Source organism: Bos mutus, chromosome 18 (assembly GCF_027580195.1).
Source record: "Bos mutus isolate GX-2022 chromosome 18, NWIPB_WYAK_1.1, whole genome shotgun sequence".
NCBI classification, from domain to species: Eukaryota; Metazoa; Chordata; class Mammalia; order Artiodactyla; family Bovidae; genus Bos; species Bos mutus.
Genome location: NC_091634.1, coordinates 2905187 through 2925490, shown reverse-complemented (window position 1 = coordinate 2925490; position 20304 = coordinate 2905187). Strand labels below are relative to the sequence as shown.

The window sequence follows — 20304 nt, the reverse complement described above, 5'->3', positions numbered from 1 at the left end:
TTTCGCAGGAAATGGAAGTGGAAGTTGCGAGATCTAGAGGAGGCACCAGCAGGAAGACGAGGGTGAGGTCAGAAGAAACCTCTGTTGGAGGAGGAACTTCACACCAGAGAACGCTGGCAGCGGAAGAGCCCTGAGGGATCCACCACCCACCCACCACCTCACGTCCACTCCTGGGGACACTGGGCCAAGGAAGGTGAGAGACTTGCACAGAGTCACATCCCGTGCTGGGCCAGAGCCCCACCTCCCGCCTCCCTGTCAATGCCCTTCCCCTCGGAGATCATTTTCTGCAAAAAGACAGAGTCCCTTCTGGCCAGACCCCCTGAGTCACAGCTTGTAGGTGTTTGTGAAGATCGGTCCAGCCAGGGTGGGGCCTAAGAACATGGGAGGTGGGGGGCGAGGAGGTCAACTGTGCACCCTCCCTCAGTGTCACACACCCTTGAAGCACCGTCCAGTGGAGAGCCAGTAAGTGTCCCAGCATTTGGAGCTCCCTGTGAAGAGGAATTGTAATTCGGTGAATATTTGTTATATGGATTTTGAGGCTCCATTTGTAGATGCATACATGTTTAGAATTTTATATTTGAAGGGAAGAGTGAATTAAACCTTTGCTCTTTATGAAGTGCTCCTTCTTAATGCCTTTGGCATCAAAAACTCACCCAGGGAATTCCTTGGTGGTCCAGTGGTTAGGACTATCACTGCCCAGGACTAGGGTTCAATCCCTGGTTGGGAAACTAAGATCCCTGCAAGCTGCACAGCACGGCTAAAACAAAACAAACGAACCAACGACAAGAGCAAAAAACCTTCTCCATCTTATGTTGGGATAACGACATCAGCTTCTCATGCTTAGTACTTGCACCATGTATCTTCTGACATCTCGTTTCAAACTTTCTGAATCCATAAGTTCTAGTAATGTTTCCTGTAAATATGGGGAGACAGATTACCTTCATTTGTCCTTTCCTGCATTCCTCGAAAAGCACAGAGATGTACTCTGCATGCTCCTGAGAGGAGAGAGCAAGGTGAACTTGACACACCAAGACTTTCTCCTCACCCGCCAGCAGGGAGCTGGGTGGGGCATCAGGAACCTAGAAACCTAGGAGTTGGCAGGAGAGGTGTGACCAGGAGCCTCAGAGTGGGAGGTCACGGGAAGTAAGTGGGATACTGCGCTTAACCCAGCAGAGTGTCTAGAATATGGTGAGGCCTTGGAGGCGGCTCTGATTGTTTTTGTGGGTTGGGGTTGTAGGGTTACCACAGTGACCCCATGCTTCCGTGACTGGTTGCCACATAGCCCTTCCCCCTTTCCCCAGAGTTACTTCCTCTCACTGTTCCAGTACATGATAGGCTCTGCCCTGCCTCTTGGGCTTTGCTCATGCAAACCCCTCTGCTGGGGGGCTCTGGTGCTCAGGACACATAGAATTAGGACTGCCAGGCTGGGAACCACCCACCACTGGGAACCATCAGGATCTGCTGGGCGAGAGTCTTGCTCCTGAACACGGGGAAGAGTGTTCCTCTTGTGTAGCTGGTGGGTGTGGAGGAAGTGGTGGGAAAGAAGGACAGGCACTGGAGAGGAGGCTCATTAAATAGGTTTATTGTTGGTTTCCATAACGTCCTGGACATTCCCATTGTTTGCTTTATTTTTCTGAAACACATTGCTTTGTCTTGAGTTTAAAATGCACAATCCTTTCCTTAGATACAGTCTTTTTATCCCCTCTGCCATTTTCCAAGATCCTTCTCTATTCCCTTCTCCCCAAGCCAACCGTACTCCTTTCCATGAACTGCTCTTCTTAACTATAGTGCGAAGAGTGAAGATAGAATTCAATCCTCAGGAAAGTATGCTGGGTTTGAAGAACACACTAAAGCATTCCTCTTCAATACTTGAAGTATCTGTGGTCCCCTTTCTAGAGGGGCTGGGACTTTGTGATACTGAGGGCACCTACGAATGAGCGGATTGTGTAAAATCGTGTTAAGCTCCTTCCCAGCTCTAATGACCTACGATGCAATATATTCCATGTACATTTTAGAATCCAGCTCATCAAGTTCTACCAAAGCTCTCACTCAGAATTTGAGATTGCACTGAATTTATCCATCTGATCTCCTAACAATGATGAGTCTTCCAATCCATGAACATGGTACATAGCTCCATTTATTTAGGTCTTCTTTCATTTCTTTAAGCAATATTTTAATGTGCTCAATATACAGGACTTACATACATTTCAATTCATTTCACATTTCATGTAACTGTAAACTGCATCTTTAAAAAAATATTCAATTTCTAATTGCCTTTGGCCAATACATAGAATTACAAAGGAACTTTGCAATTTGAATAAGTACCTTAACACCTGGCTGAACTCTATCCGGGCTTCCCAGGTGGCTCAGTGGCAAAGAATCTGCCTGCCAATGCAGGAGATGCAGGTTTGATTCCTAGGTTGGTAAGATCCCCTGGAGAAGGAAATGGCAACCCACTCCAGTATTCTTGCCTGGGAAATCCCATGGACAGAGGAGCCTGGCGGGCTACAGTCCATCAGGACACAAACGAGTCAGACACAACTTAGCAACTAAACAAAAACAAACTATGCTTGGTCTTAGCAGTTTCTTTGTGGATAACTTTAGAATTTCTAGGCACACAATTATTACATCATCTGTGAATAAGGACTGTTTTACTTCTTTTATGAATTGGATAGCTCTTATTTCTGCTTCTTGCATTTATTGCACTGGAGAGAATCTACAATATATTGCTTAATAGAAGTTGTAAGAGCAGCCACCATTGCCTGATTTCCAGTTCTGTGACTCTGGGACTGACTGGCCCCTCCAAGCCTTAGGAGAAGTTGTCAGCAAAAAATTTATGTGTTCAGAGTCCACAAAAAGCTTTGCGTCAGGATCTTCATTACCTGTTTTCTGTGTATACTTTCACTGCTCTTTCACAACAGTCTAGCTACACAGGAATGGTGTCCCTGCTCACAGAACAGTAAAGCGAGGCACACAGACAGAAAGTGACTCATTCGATGAGTGACATAAATGAATGTGAACTCAGTTCTTTTGGTCACAGCCCTCCACTCCTGGGCAGCAGACTGGACAAAGGTCCATCTAGCCAAAGCTGTGGTTTCCCCAGCAGTCATGTACGGATGTGACAATTGGACCATAAAGAAGGCAGAGCACCGAAGAATGAATGCTTTTGAACTGTGGTGCTGGAGAAGACTCTTGAGAGTCCCTTGGACAGCAAGGAGATCAAATCAGTCCATCCTAAAGGAAATCAACCCTGAATATTCATTGGAAAGACTGATGCTGAAGCTGAAGCTCCAATACTTTGGCCACCTGATGCGAAGAGCTGACTCAATGGAAAAGATCCTGATGCCGGGAGAGATTGAGGGCAGGAGGAGAAGGGGGTGACAGAGAATGAGATGGTTAGATGGCATCAACGACTCAATGGACATGAGTTTGAGCAAGCTCAAGAAGATAGTTAGGGAAGATAGCCAGGGAAGCCTGGTGTGCTGCAGTTCATGAGATTGCAAAGAGTTGGACATGATTTTAGCAGCTGAACAACAACAACTTTTGGTCACAAGTCCTATGGTCTTCCACCCATACCAGGGGATTCTGACCATCGCCAAGAAGGCCATTTGTTTTTAAATGATTGGAGACTGAGTGTTACAGGCTGAAAACTCGTGTCCTTATAAGAAGAATGAATTAGGACACAGAAACACACAGAGGGGAGGCCGTATGAGGACATGGGGGGAAGACAACTGTCTCCAAGCCAAGGAGAGAGGGCTCGGAGGGAACCAAGCCTGCCGACACCTTGATCTCAGACTTCCAGGCTCCAGACCACGAGAAAAGAATTCCTCACTTGCGTATCTTGATCTCTGAGTACTCAGTGTGAGTGCTTTCCTGTTTCTGAGGCTTCGGCTTGTGAAATCGGAGGAAAGCATAGTGAAGCTCTTGTTCATTTCTTGAGATGGGGCCAGCCCCAGCGGGGGCGGGGTGGTCTGCAGGGGTGTCCGTCCAGAACTGGGGCTGGCGTTCCTGAGAGGAAGGAGGAGAAAGGATTCAGATCCAGGCAACAGGGTCTGGGAGAACTATGGAGTCAAAGACGATGGAATGGAATTGGAACTGATGGAACTTTTATCATTTGTCCATTCATTTGTTCATAGTTAATTCAGATTGACCGACCCTTCGTGAGTGTTTACATGAATCACATATTGTTGAAAAATGCTAGGAGAGAATACTATTATCATATGTGTCTTAGAAATAGTAAAACTAAGGCTAAGAGAGATTATACACATTGTTTTCCTGAAGACACACATCTACAGACGCACCCCTGAGCCAGGACTCGAAACCAGTTCTTTCCAACTAGGGCGCTGTCCTTTGTTCAGGCTGTGTGTGTAGGAGGTGCTGTGTGTGGAGTGATGGAAAAGCAGGCATAGTCGCTCATATTATGCAGTGTGTGGTTTTATATTATATGTTTTTTTTCCTTTTGAGGGGGTGGTTTTGTTTGTTTTAGCCATACCACACAGCTTGCGGAATCTTAGTTCCCTGACCAAGGATCAAATGGATGCCCCCTGCCATGGAAGCTTGGAGTCTCAAGCACTGGACCGCAGGGAGATCAGGGAAATCCTGCTTGTTGTTTTCTAGGAGAGGCAGTTAATAGACAAATACATCTCAAGTTCTAAATTTGATAGGAGATATTTTGAAATATAAAGCAAGGGCGGGGGTGGGCAGGTTCTAGAAGACAGTAGAGATCAGATCCTGCAATAAAAATGGTAACCAGATACCCTCTCTCATATCTGCTCCCTGCCTGCAACACCCTCAGGCTATAGGAGCATGAACTAGAAACCCTCGAATAGCGGTGAGGAGAGGCAGACAAATCATTCTCAGATTAGGAGAAAATGGTTGCTGTGGTTGTTTAGTCACTAAGTCATGACTCTTTTGTGACCCTATGAACTGTAGCCTGCCAGGCTCCTCTGTCCATGGGATTTTCCAGGCAAGAACAGCGGAGTGGACTGCCCTTTCCTCCTCCAGGGGATCTTCCTGACCCAGGGATTGAACTTGCATCTCCTGCACTGGCAGGCAGATTCTTTACCACTGAGCCACCTGGGAAAGTAAAAGTCGCTCAGTTGTGTCCAACTCTTTGCGACCCCATGGACTATAATCCATGGAATTCTCCAGGCCAGAATGCCGGAGTGGGTAGCAGTTTCCTTCTCCAAGGGATCTTCCCAACCCGGGGATCGAGCCAGGGTCTCCAACATTGCAGGTGGATTCTTTACCAGCTAAGCCACCTGGGAAGTCCGAGAAAATGGTTATTTTACTTTATTTTTTTGGCACGCCACCCGGCTTGCAGGATCTGAGTTCCGCTGACCAGGGGTCAAACCCAGGCCCCCCTGCAGTGAAAGTGCCAAATTCTAACCACTGGGCCACCAGGGAATTCCCCTGAAAATGGCTATTTTAGAAGATAGGGGAAGGCTGCCCATATTAAGGAAAAGCAAGGTGAAAGTAAGTAAGTTAATAGCTTAAATCTACTACAGCCAAAACACAGAAAGGAAAAAAATGTGTCTGTTAATAACTGTGACTAAAGTATTTGTATACAGATGAACCTCATCAATCAAAAGAGAGACAGCGACTTTTATTAGCAAATGAAATTCAGCGACATAGTTAATCAATGATTTATTCCAGGAATATTGTGCACCTACTGTGAGTTACGAGCTAGGCATTCCTCTAGGCATTGGGAAGACAACAGGGAATAAAGTAATAACAACAGCAACAACCTCACTCCAGTACTGTTGCCTGGAAAATCCCATGGACATTGGAGCCTGGTGGGCTGCAGTCCATGGGGTCGCAAAGAGTTGGACACGACTGAGCGACTTCCCTTTCACTTTTCACTTCCATGCATTGGAGAAGGAAATGGCAACCCACTCCAGTGTTTTTGCCTGGAGAATCCCAGGGACGGGGGAGCCTGGTGGGCTGCTGTCTATGGGGTTGCACAGAGTCGAACACAACTGAAGCTACTTAGCAGAGGAGGGACAGGTTCTAACTGGTTATCAGGAGAACTTGCTTCATACATACCAGAGACTCTTCTAATCATGCCTTATAACTACTCTGATCTTTCCTGGTGGCTCAGATGGTATAGAATCTGCAGGCAGTGAGGGAGACCTGGGTTTGATTCTTGGGTCAGGAAGATCCCTTGGAGAAGGGAATGGCTACCCACTCCAGTATTCTTGCCTTGTTACAATAAGTTTTAACCACTGGACCACCAAGGAAGTCCCAATATTAATAATATTCCCATGTCACAGAAAATAGAGGTCAGAAAGAGGACATCATTTGTCCAAGGTCACACAGCTTGTAAATAAGATAGGATCTGAATGCAAGCAGTCCAGCTCCAGAGTACATGTTTTGAACCATGATGCTATACTGACTCGATGAGACACTCACTAAAAAAAGATAAAAAGAAGGTGCCTGAAAATTTGAAAGTAAAATTACAGAAAAGATATCTCATGATTTCTGACAAGATGGGGATTGAACACACACTAAGGATTCCATTACCCAAGATTAACCAAGAAGAAACTGCAGGGGGAAATATGTAAACTAAATTTAAAACCTGATTTTCTGTCTTCTTGTTCTGCCAGTTCCTGAGAGAGGAGTTTTGAGATAATCAACCCTAACTGTGGATGTGCCTATTTCTCTTTGCAACTCTGTCTGAGTTCGTTGATTTATTTTGAGAGACAATGCTCCTTTATTGGGGGCATCCACACTTAGGATTTTACATTTTTTAAAAACACTAGAGGCCATATAGAGAGAGTGAGCATTGCGTGATTCCATTTATATGACACTCGAGAATGGACAAAATTAATTAATAATAATAGAAATCAGTGATTGCTGGAAAGGGGTGGGGGCTGAATGAGAAGGGGAATAAAAGAATTTGGGGCCCTGATGGAGCTGTTTCCTATCTTGATTGGGGACATGGTTACAAGATGTATGCGTTTGTCAAAGTTTGTTTAACTTCGTACTTAAACTGTGTAAATACCTCTATATGGGCTTCCCTGGTGACTCAATGGTAAAGAATCTGCCTGCCATTGCAGGAGACATGGGTTCGATCCCTGGGTGGGGAAGATCCTCTGGAGAGGGAAGTGGCAACCCACTCCAGTATTCTTGCCTGGAGAATCCCATGGACAGAGGAGCCTGGCGAGCTATGGTCCATGGGGTCGCAAAAGAGTCAGACACGAGTTCATTACTACACAACGACAATGTCTCATTAAAGTTGAAAGTAAATAACAGGGTGGTAGATTTGAAAGATACCCATCAGGAGAGATGACCTGCGGTGCTCGGGTGCCCCAGGCTCTCTACCTACTTCCTAGTCCTCAGTGAGTCTGACACAGGCTAGGTTTGGGCCAATTCTCCTCCCCATATCAACGTGAGAAGAAAAGGCTAAAGCCCTAGGAGAATATGATAATCTGACATACCAAGCAAAATACCCCCAACCAAGCAAAGTGTCTACATACTTCATCAGAAGCAGCAGTGCTAGAGTAGTTGAATCAGCAGTTTTAAACAACCCCATGTGGCATTCCAGGGAGTGCTGGATGTTAATAGGGAAATGCCAAGGGCTCGGACCAGGGATACCACCCACAAGGGATAAACCGAACGGGACCGCCTGCCCCATTACTCACCCTGGAGCCTGAGCCCCCGGCCTGGTTCGTATCATCCATGCTCTGCACTGGTTGGGTCTTTCTGTGCGTCTTCACTCTAAGGGAACAGCCCCGGGCGTTTCAGCCTGCTAATTTGGGGCATGGGGTAGGCAGACCATCCCTTCCTCCCTACGAAGAGCACAGAATGAGGGAGGAGGTGGCAGTGAATCCAGTGTCCAGGTGCTCCCACCTGGCCAACCCAAGAGCTGGACTGGGGCTGGGGAAGAAAGCCCCAGTCTTGGTCCAGGTGCTTACAGGCTGATTCACGCTATCACTCAGCCTTCTTTCTCTGTCTCGGGGCTTTCCAGCCAGTCCCCGGCCCTCCAGCTCAGGTTTTCTGAGATTCCATGACCCTGAGCCCTTCCCACCCTGGGCTTCTCCCTCCACTCTGGTGCCCCCTCTCACCTGAAGATGAGATACAGGCAGAGAGAAAGCAGGACCGTGATGCCAGCTCCCCCAACAGCTCCCAGGACCTTGCCAGCCCAGGGCTGTGGTTTACCTGTAGACAATTTGAATCTTGTTTAAACTCCAACCCCAATACATGGCATCTTCCCAACAGGCCACCCTTCTCTGTGTTCTGTCAGTGTACCCGCCTCCCCCTTGACTTCCCACCCAAGACTCAGCCACTGGACGTTTCCATCGCCCTGCAGACCCTGGGGCCAGCCCCTTCCCCTGGACTCAGGCCTGAGAATCTTCCACCACCAGCCACACCAGCTGGGGCCCTGGAGTGCCCCTCCTCCGAGCTCCGTCCCTCTGGGGCTGTTCAGGTTGACTTGTGCTTCCCTCCCCCAGGTTCATATGTTGAAGTCCTCTCACCCCTAGTCACTCAGAATGTCACCTTATTTGAAGAGGAGATCTCTACTGAGGTAATCAAGTTAAAATGAAGGCCCAGCAGGGCCCCCTGGTGGCTCAGTGGGAAGAAGTCCGCCAGCCAATGCGGGAGACACAGGTTCGATCCCTGGTCCAGGAAGATCTCACATGCCTCAGAGCAGCTAAGCCCCTGCGCCACAACTAAAGTCTGTCCTCTAGAGCCCGAGAGCTGTAACGACTGAAGCCCCTAGAGCCTGTGCTCTGCAACAAGAGAAGCCACGTCAGCGAGCACCACAACTCAAGAGTAGCCCCCGCTCTCCACAATTAGAGAAAGCTCCCATAGCAACGAAGACCCAGCACAGCCAGAGATAAACTATTTAATTAAAAAACACGAGATCAGCAGGGGCTAATCCAATATGACTGATGTCCTAAAAAGGGGGAATTTGGACAGACACATGCGGGCAGAATAATGCCATGTAAACATGAAAGCGGGGATGGGGAGGCTTCCCAGGTGGCGCTAATGGAAAAGGACCTGCCCCCCAATGCAGGAGACCCGCATGCAGGCAGAACCTGCCCCCAAATGCAGGAGGGGTCCGGCAGCTGCGGGGGTGCTGTGGGTTCAATCCCTGGGTCAGGAAGATTTCCCTGGAGGAGGGCACTCCAACCCACTCCATGGAGAATCCCATGGACAGAGGAGCCTGGTGGGCTGCAGTCCACGGGGTCACAAAGAGTCGGACACACCTGAAGCGACTGAGCACTCACACATACAAACATGAAAGCAGAGATGGGGGTGATGATCCTATGAGCCAAGAACACCAAAGACTGCCAGCAAAGCTGCCAGAAGTCGCGGGGAGAGTCCTGGAACAAATCTCACAGCCTGCGATGATATCAACCCTGCTGACACCTCCATCCTAGGCTTCCAGCCTCCAGAACTAGGAGGTGTATCTGTTTAAGCCCCCAGTTGGAGGTGCTTTGTTCTGGCTGCCCTAGCAGACTCATATAAGGATTCAGGCTCCTCTTTTCTCGGGCATCAACCCTCAGCAGACCCCTGACCTGGCAGCAGCAGGACAGACCCGCTCTGGGCCCCGTGGACATTCAGGGCCTCGCAGCTGAGGCTGAGGCCAGAGCTGAGCCCCTCGCGGAGGCTCAGGGAGCCGTTGGCCCAGGGGCCGGCGGAGCTGGAGCTGATCTCGAAGGAGGCATTGCTGAAGTTCCCCTCCAGCAGCCCCTTGCCCAGCCGCCAGCGCAGGGAGGGGGCTGGTCGGGCTTGGGAGGAGCAGCTGCAGCGCAGACCCTCGTCCTCCTGGGAGCAGGAGGGGCCCAGCAGCTGCGGGGGTGCTGTGGGAGAGATGGGAGGGATCAGGGGCGCCCCTCCCCTCCCTGGAACCCCGGCCTCCTGTCCCCAGGGGACCCCACACTCACAGACCACGGAGAGGCTCAGGGAGATATTTTGGGAGCCCAGTGGGTTCTGAGCCCGGCAGGTGAACTCCCCTTCTTCTGCTGCCCCTACACAAGGCAGCTCCAGGACCCCGGTGCTCGAGATGGGGGTGGCCTCCAGGGCGGGAGACCCCCGGAACCAGCTCAGCTGTGCAGGGGGGTTGCTGTCAGCAACACAGAGCAGCTGCAGCGCCTGGCCCTCCTGGACGGGAAGGGACGAGGTGTTCTGCAGAATCTTGAGGGCTTCAGGGGAAGAAAAGGGCAGAGACAGAGATGGGCTGGGCAAAGCTGGCACCTCTCTTCTCCTGCAATGTCCACACTAGCTCTGGGGAGAGGACTGGCAGAGTCTGAACCACAGGAATTCAGAAGAAGCCCCAGTAGTTTACCTGGAGCTGCCCAGACTGTCCATCAGATGGGACATAGAGGGCTCAGGACAAGGATGTGTGTGTTTGAGATGCTCAGTCATGTTCGACTCTTTGTGACCCCATGGACTGTAGCCCTCCAGGGTCCTCTGTCCATGGGATTCTCCAGGCAAGAATACTGGAGTGGGTTGCCATGCCCTCCTCCAGGGAACCTTCCTGACCCAGGGATCGAACCCGGTCTCCCATATGGTGGGCAGGTTCTTTACCATCTGAGCCACCAGGGAAGACCTGGTGGACAAGGATACAGTGAGCAAACGTAGTTATGGGACAAAGAAGAGAAAACAGAAGGCGGTAAAACATCAGAGAGGGATTTCCTTGGTGGTCCAGTGGTTAGGGTTCCACACTTCCACTGCAGGGGACACGCGTTCAATCCCTGGTCAGGGAGCTAAGATCCTGCATGCTGCATTGTGTGGCCAACTGCTGAACCCCCACCGCCCCCCCCCCCCAAAAAAAAAAAAAATCAGAGAGAATGCAAAAGGAATGTGACAGCTTCCTTTGAATTTAGCCAAAGAAAGCTGTGGGTGAGCTGAAGGTTAACTTCAGGGAGCTGAGCTTTTGGGATTCCGCTCCCCCTCCCCCACCGCAGCTCTCCCTGTGTCTGACCTCAATAGCTGGGCCCTCAAATATATTCCACTTAGCCCTCTGAGGGGGCTTCCCAGGTGGCACTAGTGGTAAAGAATCCGCCTGCCAATGCAGGACGCAGGAGTCGTGGGTTTGATCCCTGGGTGGGGCAGATCCCCTGGAGGAGGAAATGGCAACCTACTCCATTCTTGCCTGGGAAATCTCATGGACAGAGGAGCTTGGCGGGCTACAGTCCATGGGGTCGCAAAGAGTCTAACAGCACTGAGCAAAAAGTCCTCTGAGGTCCAACGAAGCTCTGGGTTCCATCCCCAGTCTGGAGGGAAGAGGTTTCTTCCTACCTGTCCTGTTTCCTTGGAAGATGCTGATGGCCACGTGCTGTGGAGCATCTGTGACAGAAGGATAAGCAGGATCAACATTCGTGGCCAGGGAGTGGGCGGGCACTGGTGCCATGGAAACAACCGAGCGGGCGGCCCTTCCTGTTCAGGGGCAAGACCCGGATGTCAAGCCCCACCACAGCTTCCCCTGCCCGCACACCCTCAGGCCCCCCCGGCATCCTTACCCCTCACTCACAGGTGACATTGAGCAGGATGGTTCGCTCCACCATCGCCCCGCTTGTGGGGAAGTTCACCTGACAGGTGAGCCTGGTGCCGTGGTCCTGGGGCCGTGGGGTGAGGGTGATCACCGACGAGAAGGGGGTCCTGGGGCCCAGGGAGCTGGGGGCAGCTGACGTCCAGGAGAAGATGGGGGGCGTGGCCCGCTCACAGGCCCAGGGCACAGAGCAGGTCAGGTTCCCGGGGCGGCCGGGCTCCAGGGCCCCCGGGCTGCGGACGTGGGGCTGGTGGGTGAGGGCTGGTGAGGGCAGAGAGAAGGATAGGGCGGGTCCCCTTGGCATCTTGTTGGCCTGCCCTGGGGTCTTGTCGTGGCGCCCCCATCCCAGCCCTGGTTTCCCGTGCCCCTTTCTTTCCCTGAGCGACCCTACCGTACCTGTCACGTTCAGAAAGAGCATCTTGTTTAGATATGCGTATTTACTGAAGTGTGTCTCGACTTGAAAGAAGTATGTCCCGCTGTCCCCTGCGTTGACATCCGTGATGCTCAGGCTGCAGTTTCTGGCCTGGGGCTCCCCGGGGATGGAGAATCGCCCCTGGGTCCCCTCACGCAGCTTCTGTTCTGGCTTGTTCGTGGCCACCGGGGGATCGCGTTTTGTATCTGCCCCTTCCCGGAACCAAAACATGTAGAACTTTCCAAAGTAAACCCAGGGCAGGGAAAATCTGCAGGGTACGAAGACACACAGGCCCTCCTGCACTGTCACATTCTGCCGCAGTTCCAGGCGCTGAGCTAGGGGTGCTGGGCAGAGGGAGAAAGTCAGCCTGGAGCTCCAGTGCCTGCCCCAGTGTGTGAGTGTGTGTCGGGGCGGGGGCGGGGGGTGAGGGGGTGGGGGGTGGGGTTCCCCGTGCCCCTCGGCCGACTCACCTTCCCATACCACTGGCAGCAGCAGCAGCAGCAGCAGCAACAGCGGCATCCCTTCCCTGATGTCCCCCGGGGCAGGATCCACCTTCCGGATCCCTCTGAAAGAGAAGGCCAAGCTGCAGATAAGGGGCGGGCGGAGGAAGCTCAACCGGGAAGCTGCGGCGAGGATACCAGGCCACAAGCCCCTAAGAGGAAACTTAGAGAGTCAGCTGGCTTAGAGAGTCAGCCGTGGTTGGCCCCGCTGAGATCATTCTGCTGTTTCTGCATATTGGAAGGTGACCCCTGAGGATGGGAGGAGGCACGGGACTTGCCCGAGTGAGGCAGCAAGGAAGGATGAGAGCCCCCGAGTCCTGCCTCCTGGGCTCCTGCCCTGTTTTCTGCACTGGATAAGGGGGTTCCCCTATTTAGCTCCCCAAGAGTCATGGTCTGGGGAATCCTTGTGGAGGCGGCCTGTTAGGGATGGAACTGGAGATATCCTATATGAGCACCAGGGGCAGAAGAAGGTATAGATGAGGCAAGAGAAGCAACACATGCCTTTACTTCATTCATTCACAAACTAACAAAACAGGACAGATTTGGGACTTCCCTGGTGGTCTGGTGGTTAAGAATCCACCTTGCAACACAGGGGACGTGGGTTTGATCCCTGGTTGGGGAACTAAGATCCCACATGCCGTGGGGCAGCCAAGCCCACGTGCCACAACTACAGCCTGTGTGCTCTGGAGCCTGCGTGCCACAACTAGAGAGTAGCCTGTGTACCACAACGAAAGAGCCTGTGCGCCGCTGCTAAGACCCAACACGGCCAAAATGTGGTTTTTTTCTTAAACAAAAAAGACAGGTTTGAATCAGTTCTAACCCTCAACTAGCTCAAACAGTAGGGGAAGACAAACAAACCTGAGCTTTATTTAAGGGCAATGGGGAGCCACGGAAGGTTCTTGAGTAGAAGCAGGACAGAGTCATATAGGTATAACATGATCTCGCTGAAGCCAGTGTAGGGAACAGCTGGAAGGGAGAGGCTGGAGGCCAAGAGGAAGCTTCTGTGATTGGGAAGAAGAGAACCACGCCTGCGGGGAGATAGCAGCCTGGGGGATGGAGAAGGGACGCCATTGAAGACACTTTGAGGAAGTGAAATTTGAGGGGAGGCGTGGGGGGCCGGGGAGAGAGAGGCATGTAGAGTGACTCTCTGAGCCCTGACTCCAGTGACTGGGGGGTGAGGGGTGGAAGTGCCACCGCCAAGAGCAGGATAAATGTGCAGACGGAGGCTGAGAAGGTAGCAGAGCTGCCCCAGGAGGTGGACACATAGACACACTCACCGAGCGGGGGGCAGAGGGCCTTGGGCAGGCCAGTGGGAACCTGCACGCCTGCATGCCCACACGCCCCTGATTAAGCTTAACTGTGGGGTGTAGGGAGAGCTGGTGGTGGTGACCAAGATGGCCAGGTCAGGAAGAGAACAGGTGGTTATTGGTGACCCAGGTGAGAGTTTTGCCAGGGAGGGGAGAGAGGGGCAGCAGCCAGACAGCAGGGAGCAGAGAGGTGAGGCGAATGCGGGGTGGGGCGGGTTGTGGAATCCCACTGACCGCCTTTAGCCCTCTCCCACTTAAGCTTGAAGACCCCACTTCTGCCCTGAGCAGTAGGAACAGCCCCTCCATCACTGCCCCAGGGGAGCGCTTCCTTCCTACCTGTGCCATTTCCTTGGATGGGGGCCAATAGCCCAGGCTCTTGGAGCATTTGGAATGGAGATAAGAAGGTATTTTCTCCTTCAATCATGGGGCGAGATGATGATTTTAACTCTGGCTGGATCTGCAGAAGGGTGGCGAGGCAAGAATACTGGAATGGGCTGCCATGCCCTCTTTCAGGGGATCTTCCTGACCCAGGGATCGAACCTGCATCTCTTACGTCTCCTGCGTGGTGGTGGGGGACTGTTGTGGTTTCTTCTCCCTTTTCAGGCCAGGCTTCTGGCCAAGCATCACGTCCTACAGGCGCTGCGATTGGGCCCCTCCTCAGGGACCCAGGTGTCCTGACCAACACCGAGAAGGTATGCTGAACCTGATTGGGGCCAGGAGCTCAGCCGAGTGGGGAGAGACAGCCTGAGCTGCTAGAGTCAGAGGCAGCTGCTTAAAGCAGTTGAGTCAAAATGAAAATAACAATTAAGCCTTTAATCACCTATTGTGATGATATAAGCAACAGTCTAAATGGAAAAGCAGTGACTCCCCCATGTTCCGGAATGGTTGCGGGGGTGTTAAAGATGTGATTCTAATTGTTAAGGGGAAAAAAATTATTCTTGGCACTTTTTTTTCATTTTTTTTAAAAAAACTGGAGTATAGTTTTATACTGCTATGTCTGTTTCTGCTGTTCAGCAAAGCAAATCAACCATATGTTTACATATGCCCCCTCTTTTTGAATTTCCTTCCCATTTAGGTCACCACAGAGCAGAAAGTAGAGTTCCCTGTGCTGCACAATATGTTCTCATTAGTTCTTTGTTTTATACACTGTTGTTGTTTAGGTGCTCAATCACATCTGATTCTCTGCGACCCCATGGACCCCACCAGGCTCCTCTGTCCATGGGATTCTCCAGGCAAGAATACTGGAGTGGGTGGCCATGCCTCTTCCAGGGGATCTTCCTGACCCAAGGATCGAACCTGCATCTCTTACATCTCCTGCGTTGGCAGGTGGGTTCTTTACCACCAGTTCCACCAGGGAACCTGACACAGTGTAGTATATATAGGTGAATCCCAATCTCCCAATTCACCCTACCACCCACCCTTCGCCCCTTGGCAACCACACATCTGTTCCTTCCACTTGTGTCTCTGTTTCTGCTCATGACACTTAAGGAACCATGAAGCAGGCTTCATTCAGGACCTTTGTCATAGGTTCAGGGACCTCCGCAATGGGGGTTTGCTGCAGGGGAAAGAGACCAGGCTCAACTCTGACAACGATGAGAAAGACTGGGGATTTATTGCCAAAGAGGAGGGTGAGGGGTCAGCAGATAGAAAATTACTGAAAGGAAACATCGGGGGAAAAGGGGGTTCTGGCTAAACCGACCCACCAGGCTTCTTGCTGAAGGCAGGACAGGATGACCAGACAGCAGCTGGGGGCTGGAGGATGAGGAAGCCCATCAGATATGGAGGGTAAGGGATGTGGGTTGCACTGATTTCCCTGGTGGTGCGGTGGGTAAGAATCCACCTGCCAGTGCAGGGGACATGTGTTTGATCCTTGGTTCCAGAAGATTACACGTGGTGCAGGGCAGTGAAAGTCCGTGCACCACAGCTACTGAGCCTGGACTCTGGAGCCAGCGAGCCGCAACTCCTGAAGCCCGCGTGCTTGGCGCTTGTGCTCCACAACACGAGAAGCCACCGTGAAAGCCGGTGCACCGCAACAAGGAGTAACCCCCGCTCTCTGCAAACAGAGGAAGCCTTCACGCAGCAATGAAGACCCAGCGCAACCAAAAATAAATCAGTTAAAAAAAAGAACTCGAAGAGCCTGGCTAGAGTTGAGCCAAGGGGAGAATCTTTGTCAAGGGGTCTGATGGGCCAGCACAGACATGAGGGTCATTTCATGTACCAGGGACCCAGAACAAAAAGCTGCGACAGATCTATGGATCCTGGGTTGGGGCGTGGGGGTAGGCGTGGAAAAGTACCGAGTCCTGAATCAGAGTGGGGCAAAGTGTCTTCAAGTTTTCCTCCTCCCCGCCCTGCATTAGAAGGCCTCGGAAGAGGTGCCTGAAGACCTCTGCCCAAGGCTTCAGATAGACAGACCAAGAATGAGCTAGGAATGCAAAAATGTAAAGAGTATGACAGGCCAGAGCAGTCTGAGTCCTTCTCTGCAACTCCTTTCAGAGACTGCAGTGCGCAGACAACATCCCCATGAGGCCAGCCGAGGAAAGCTTTCGCGTTTGCCTATGATCAGGTCAGAAAAATCACCTGTAGGTTTGTAGCCATGAGCTGAATTCCTCGGATGGCTCTGTGCACAGACCTTTCGCCTCCTGTGGCTTTCCAGGTGGCTCAGTGATAAGGAATCTGCCTGCAATGCAGGAGCTGTAGGAGATATGGGTTCGATCCCTGGGCCAGGAAGATCCCCTGGAGAAGGAAACAGCGACACACTCCAGTATTCCTGCCTGGGAAAATCCCATGGATAGAGGAGCTACCCCTGTGGGCTACATACAGTCCATGGGGTTGCAAAAGAGTCGAACACAACTTAGCAACTAAACAGCAACATCTATCACCTCCTAGGAAGGTCGCCTGAAAACATAGGGCTAGTGTCGTGATCTCTTCTTTAAAATTTATTTTTAATATTTTCATTGGAGTATAGTTCATTTGCGATGTTGTGTTAAGTTTCAGGTGTACAGCAAAGCGAATCAGTTGTATATATGTATGTTATATATAATGTGTGTATCCTGGTGTCTTGTTCTTGGGACCCGAGCATATGGGTGAATAATAAGGAATGGGGAGCCTTGGGTCCCGTGGAGGAGAGAAGTATCTTCCTACTGGACTTTGAGCTGTTTAGACTCTAAGACAGTTGGGCTTCAGGTTAAAGGGATGTAGATTTGGGGATATTCTGGTATAAGGTGGAGAGAAGGAAAAGATTCAGACCTCAAAAAGGAGATCCTGAGAGTCCACCTCAGCTTCCCCTGGGATCGTGAACGCTTCTCCCCACCTTTCAGATAAGAAGCACCTGTGTTCCTGTCTCTAGGGTCCTCTGCTGGGGATCCTTGACTGCTTGTCACATTCAGATATATAAGGAGTCGTGCACACGTGCTCAGTCACTTAGTTGTGTCTGACTCTTCTCGACCTTTGTAGCCCTTTAAAGTCCATTGTCCATGGGATTTTGCAGGCAAGAATACTGGAGCGGGTTGCCATTTCCTACTCCAGAGATCAATCCTGTGTCTTCTGCATTGGCAGGCAGATTCTTTATCACCGGGCCACCTGGGAAGCCCCATATTGGGAGTCATTTTTCACATGATATTTCTCTACCTGAAAGTATTCTCACTTTCCTGCACCTTGGCAAATCTAATGCTTAGAGAGCAACTGTGGGCCCCTGGGCCCCACAGAAGGTTGGACTGGCCCCACAGAGTTTCTTCCAGATTTTGATGGGGGTCTGTGGGTGGAAAGGGATTACAGTGTCTGCTGGACACCTCTGGGATCTGAAGGTGGATGTTGAGTGGGCTAAAGTCAGTCCAGAAAACCCAAGGGTTGAAGTGAACAGGATGGGAAGCACGAGTCCTCCTTCACCACCCTCAGTGAAGGTTACACCTGCACCACCCTCCAGGGACCACTGCAGGAAACAGAGCCTCTGACTGCAGCCCCACCCGGAAACCACCTCCTCACATCTGCTGCCCTCCCAGCTGCAGCCACAGTGGCAGCAACATCTCTGGGCTCCAGAGGCTAATCTGGAGTCACCTGACACCATCTGATTAGTCTCCTAGCTTAGAGGTGGGGGCGACCATGGGGTGGCAAGAGAGCTGGGACACTTCTTGGGTTGAAGTGTATGACTTCTGTACCAGTCTTCTCTCCAGCAGAAATACCCCTCTCTCCTTTGCGCCACCGGGGAGGGGGGTCGGGGGGAAGTGAAAGCCGAGCTCTTCTCTCTTGGGGCCACAGCTGTCTTATACCCTGAAACCCTGACTTTCACCCCCGCAGACCAACTCCCACTTCCCTTAAGTGAGATGTGGAGTTTCGGGGTCCATTTTCCCCACATAGCTTTCTCGGAGCCTGGTTAGAACCTAGACAGGGAGGCTTTTATCCTGTTCATTACCAGTCCCCAAGCCCGTCCCACTTCTTCACATCAGAACGTACCCACAGCGGGATCGCTCTTTCCAGCCAAGAGAGCATGTGGTCCCCAGAAGCGGGTGTGGCGCTGTCCGTGTTGCTGACGGGGTCGGGTTTGAAGCTTGGGAATCATTGGATTATGCAGAAAGGTCTGACTAGACACGAATCAGATCTGGACCTCAGGCCAGGAAAGCAGCTGAGTCAGAAGGGTTCGGCCTGCCGAGGAAGGAGAAGATCAGGGAGGGGCCGACCCTCTGGTCTGGGGGCTTGTCTTTCCCTGAGGCTCTCTTTCTTCCTTCTTCTTTACACTCTAAAATCCTCTGGGTTCTGTCAGGCCACTGGATTATAGTCAGCTGCAGCTCCCACCCGCCTCACCTCCCACTGACATCTTGTTTTGAGAGAAAAATAAAGCCCTATTGGTTAAGGTTCCTGAAAGTCAGCTTTTTTTTTTTTTTAAACTTAGAGTGAAATGCATTTCTAATTGATACAGTCTGTGGAGACTCCTCCAATTCCATTTAAAGCCAACACGACGTTTTCCAAAAGTGCCCTACTCTCATGAGAATGCATGGTATGCCTGACTTTTTTCACTTTTGCTAATTCAAGAGTAGAGAAACAATATTATATCTTTTCTTTGCATTGATGTGATTATAAACAACTTTTCTCATCTTTTAAAATTAACTGTAACCCCTGTCTGTGAATTATCTGTTCAAAGGGGGACTTCCCTGGTGGTGCAGTGGATAAGGATCCACCTGCCAGTGCAGGGGACATGGGTCCGATCCCTGGTCCAGAAAGATTACATATGCCTCAGAGCAACTAAGCCCTTGAGTCACAACTACTGAGCCCACATGCTGCAAGGACCAAAGCCTGCACACTTAGAGCCTGTGTTCCACAATAAGAGAAGGCACTGCCATGAGACGCCGCGCACCGCAACAGAGTAGCCCCCGCTCACGGCAACTAGAGAAAGCCAGAGCAAAGCAACGAAGATTCAGTGCAGCCAAAAATTTAAAAAATAATAAAAAAATGTCTTAAATCTACTCAAAGGGTTTACACAGAAGGACTGTGGCGTTTTCCTGATCAACCTCTCTAGAGACTCTGATCTCATCCCTATTACTAACCTTGTGTGCTGTGCTAAGTTGCTTCAGTTGTGTCCGACTCTATACAACGCTATGGACTGTACCCATGAGGCTCCCGCGTCCATGGAATTCTTCAGGCAAGAATACTAGAGTGGGTTGCCATGCCCTCCTCCAGGGGATCCTCCCAGGGATCAAACCCGCCTCTCTTGTGTCTCCTGCATTGGCAGGTGGGTTCTTTACCACTAGCCCTACCTGGAAAGCCCACTATTAACCTTAGAGGGTAATATGTTTACCAATGAAACACATACCCCTAAATTTCAAAGTTATGGTTTTATAAATACTGTTTTTAATGTTTATGTGATTGGCATCCTACAGTACACATTTTCTTTCCTGGCTATCTCCACTTGATGTCAGCTGAAAATTTTTTTATGGTGAAGTGTATAATGTTCAGAAGACAAACGGGTAAGTGTGCACTGTAGTGATGTACCACACAGCAAATGCAGTCAGTTCACAAAATATCTCCAGTTTGAAATATCAAGTATGGCCAGTTCCCCAAATAGCTCAACAGTCTACACTCCCACCATAGAGCATGAAGTTCCTATTTTCTCACATCTCTGCAACACTTGCTGTTATCTGCCTTTTGGGTTTTCCAATCTGACATGTGTAGAGCAGTATCTGGTTTCTGTGTGGTGTTTTTCCATTACCAGTGTGTTTGAGCATCTCAATGTGGACTTGTTTTCCATTCATATTTCCACATTTCTGAAATAAATATTCATATTCTTTGCTATTTTTATATTGGCTTGCTTTTCTTCTTGTTGATTTGTGGAAATTTTGGTGCATTCTAATTAAAAAGCTCTTGTGAGCTTAAATGAAGGAAATAATTGCTCCCATTCTGCCATTTCTTGATTCAATTTATCTCCGTTGTCCTTCATTTTGATGTGATCAAATCTATGTGTCGCTGGTCACAGCACTGTGGGATGCAACACTGTGTACTCCTAAAAGTATCCACGATCGTGGCTTTTACATGAACCATTTCCATGTTTTCTTTATAGTTTTATCACCAATGAATCCCTAGAAAGTACAGTTCACA

The 20304-nt window shown here is 50.6% G+C and overlaps 1 protein-coding gene and 1 long non-coding RNA gene across 6 annotated transcripts; one reads left to right on the top strand and one right to left on the bottom strand.

Annotated features, from left to right (window-relative positions):
* Nucleotides 1–2119: 2119 nt before the first annotated feature.
* LOC102286077 (sialic acid-binding Ig-like lectin 6) lies at nucleotides 2120–12678 on the bottom strand. 5 transcript variants are annotated; one of them, XM_070387074.1, is made up of 9 exons: nucleotides 12383–12674; nucleotides 11897–12256; nucleotides 11483–11761; nucleotides 11251–11298; nucleotides 9894–10151; nucleotides 9525–9809; nucleotides 8067–8160; nucleotides 7644–7719; nucleotides 2120–4008 (listed from the first exon to the last, which is right to left on the bottom strand). In XM_070387074.1, the coding sequence occupies exons 1-9, from the start codon at nucleotides 12429–12431 to the stop codon at nucleotides 3829–3831; spliced, it is 1629 nt and encodes a 542-aa protein (XP_070243175.1). In that variant the 5' UTR covers nucleotides 12432–12674; the 3' UTR covers nucleotides 2120–3828. The 5 variants fall into 5 exon arrangements, 3 of the variants coding, with proteins under 3 accessions (XP_070243175.1, XP_070243176.1, XP_070243177.1); XM_070387075.1 differs by having other exon boundaries at nucleotides 11897–12180; nucleotides 12383–12500; XR_011467577.1 differs by having other exon boundaries at nucleotides 3937–4008; nucleotides 7644–7790; nucleotides 12383–12678.
* LOC138991716 (uncharacterized) lies at nucleotides 11424–18762 on the top strand. The gene is made up of 3 exons (XR_011467579.1): nucleotides 11424–11547; nucleotides 14880–15045; nucleotides 15600–18762. It is a non-coding gene; the product is annotated as an uncharacterized lncRNA (long non-coding RNA).
* Nucleotides 18763–20304: the final 1542 nt, after the last annotated feature.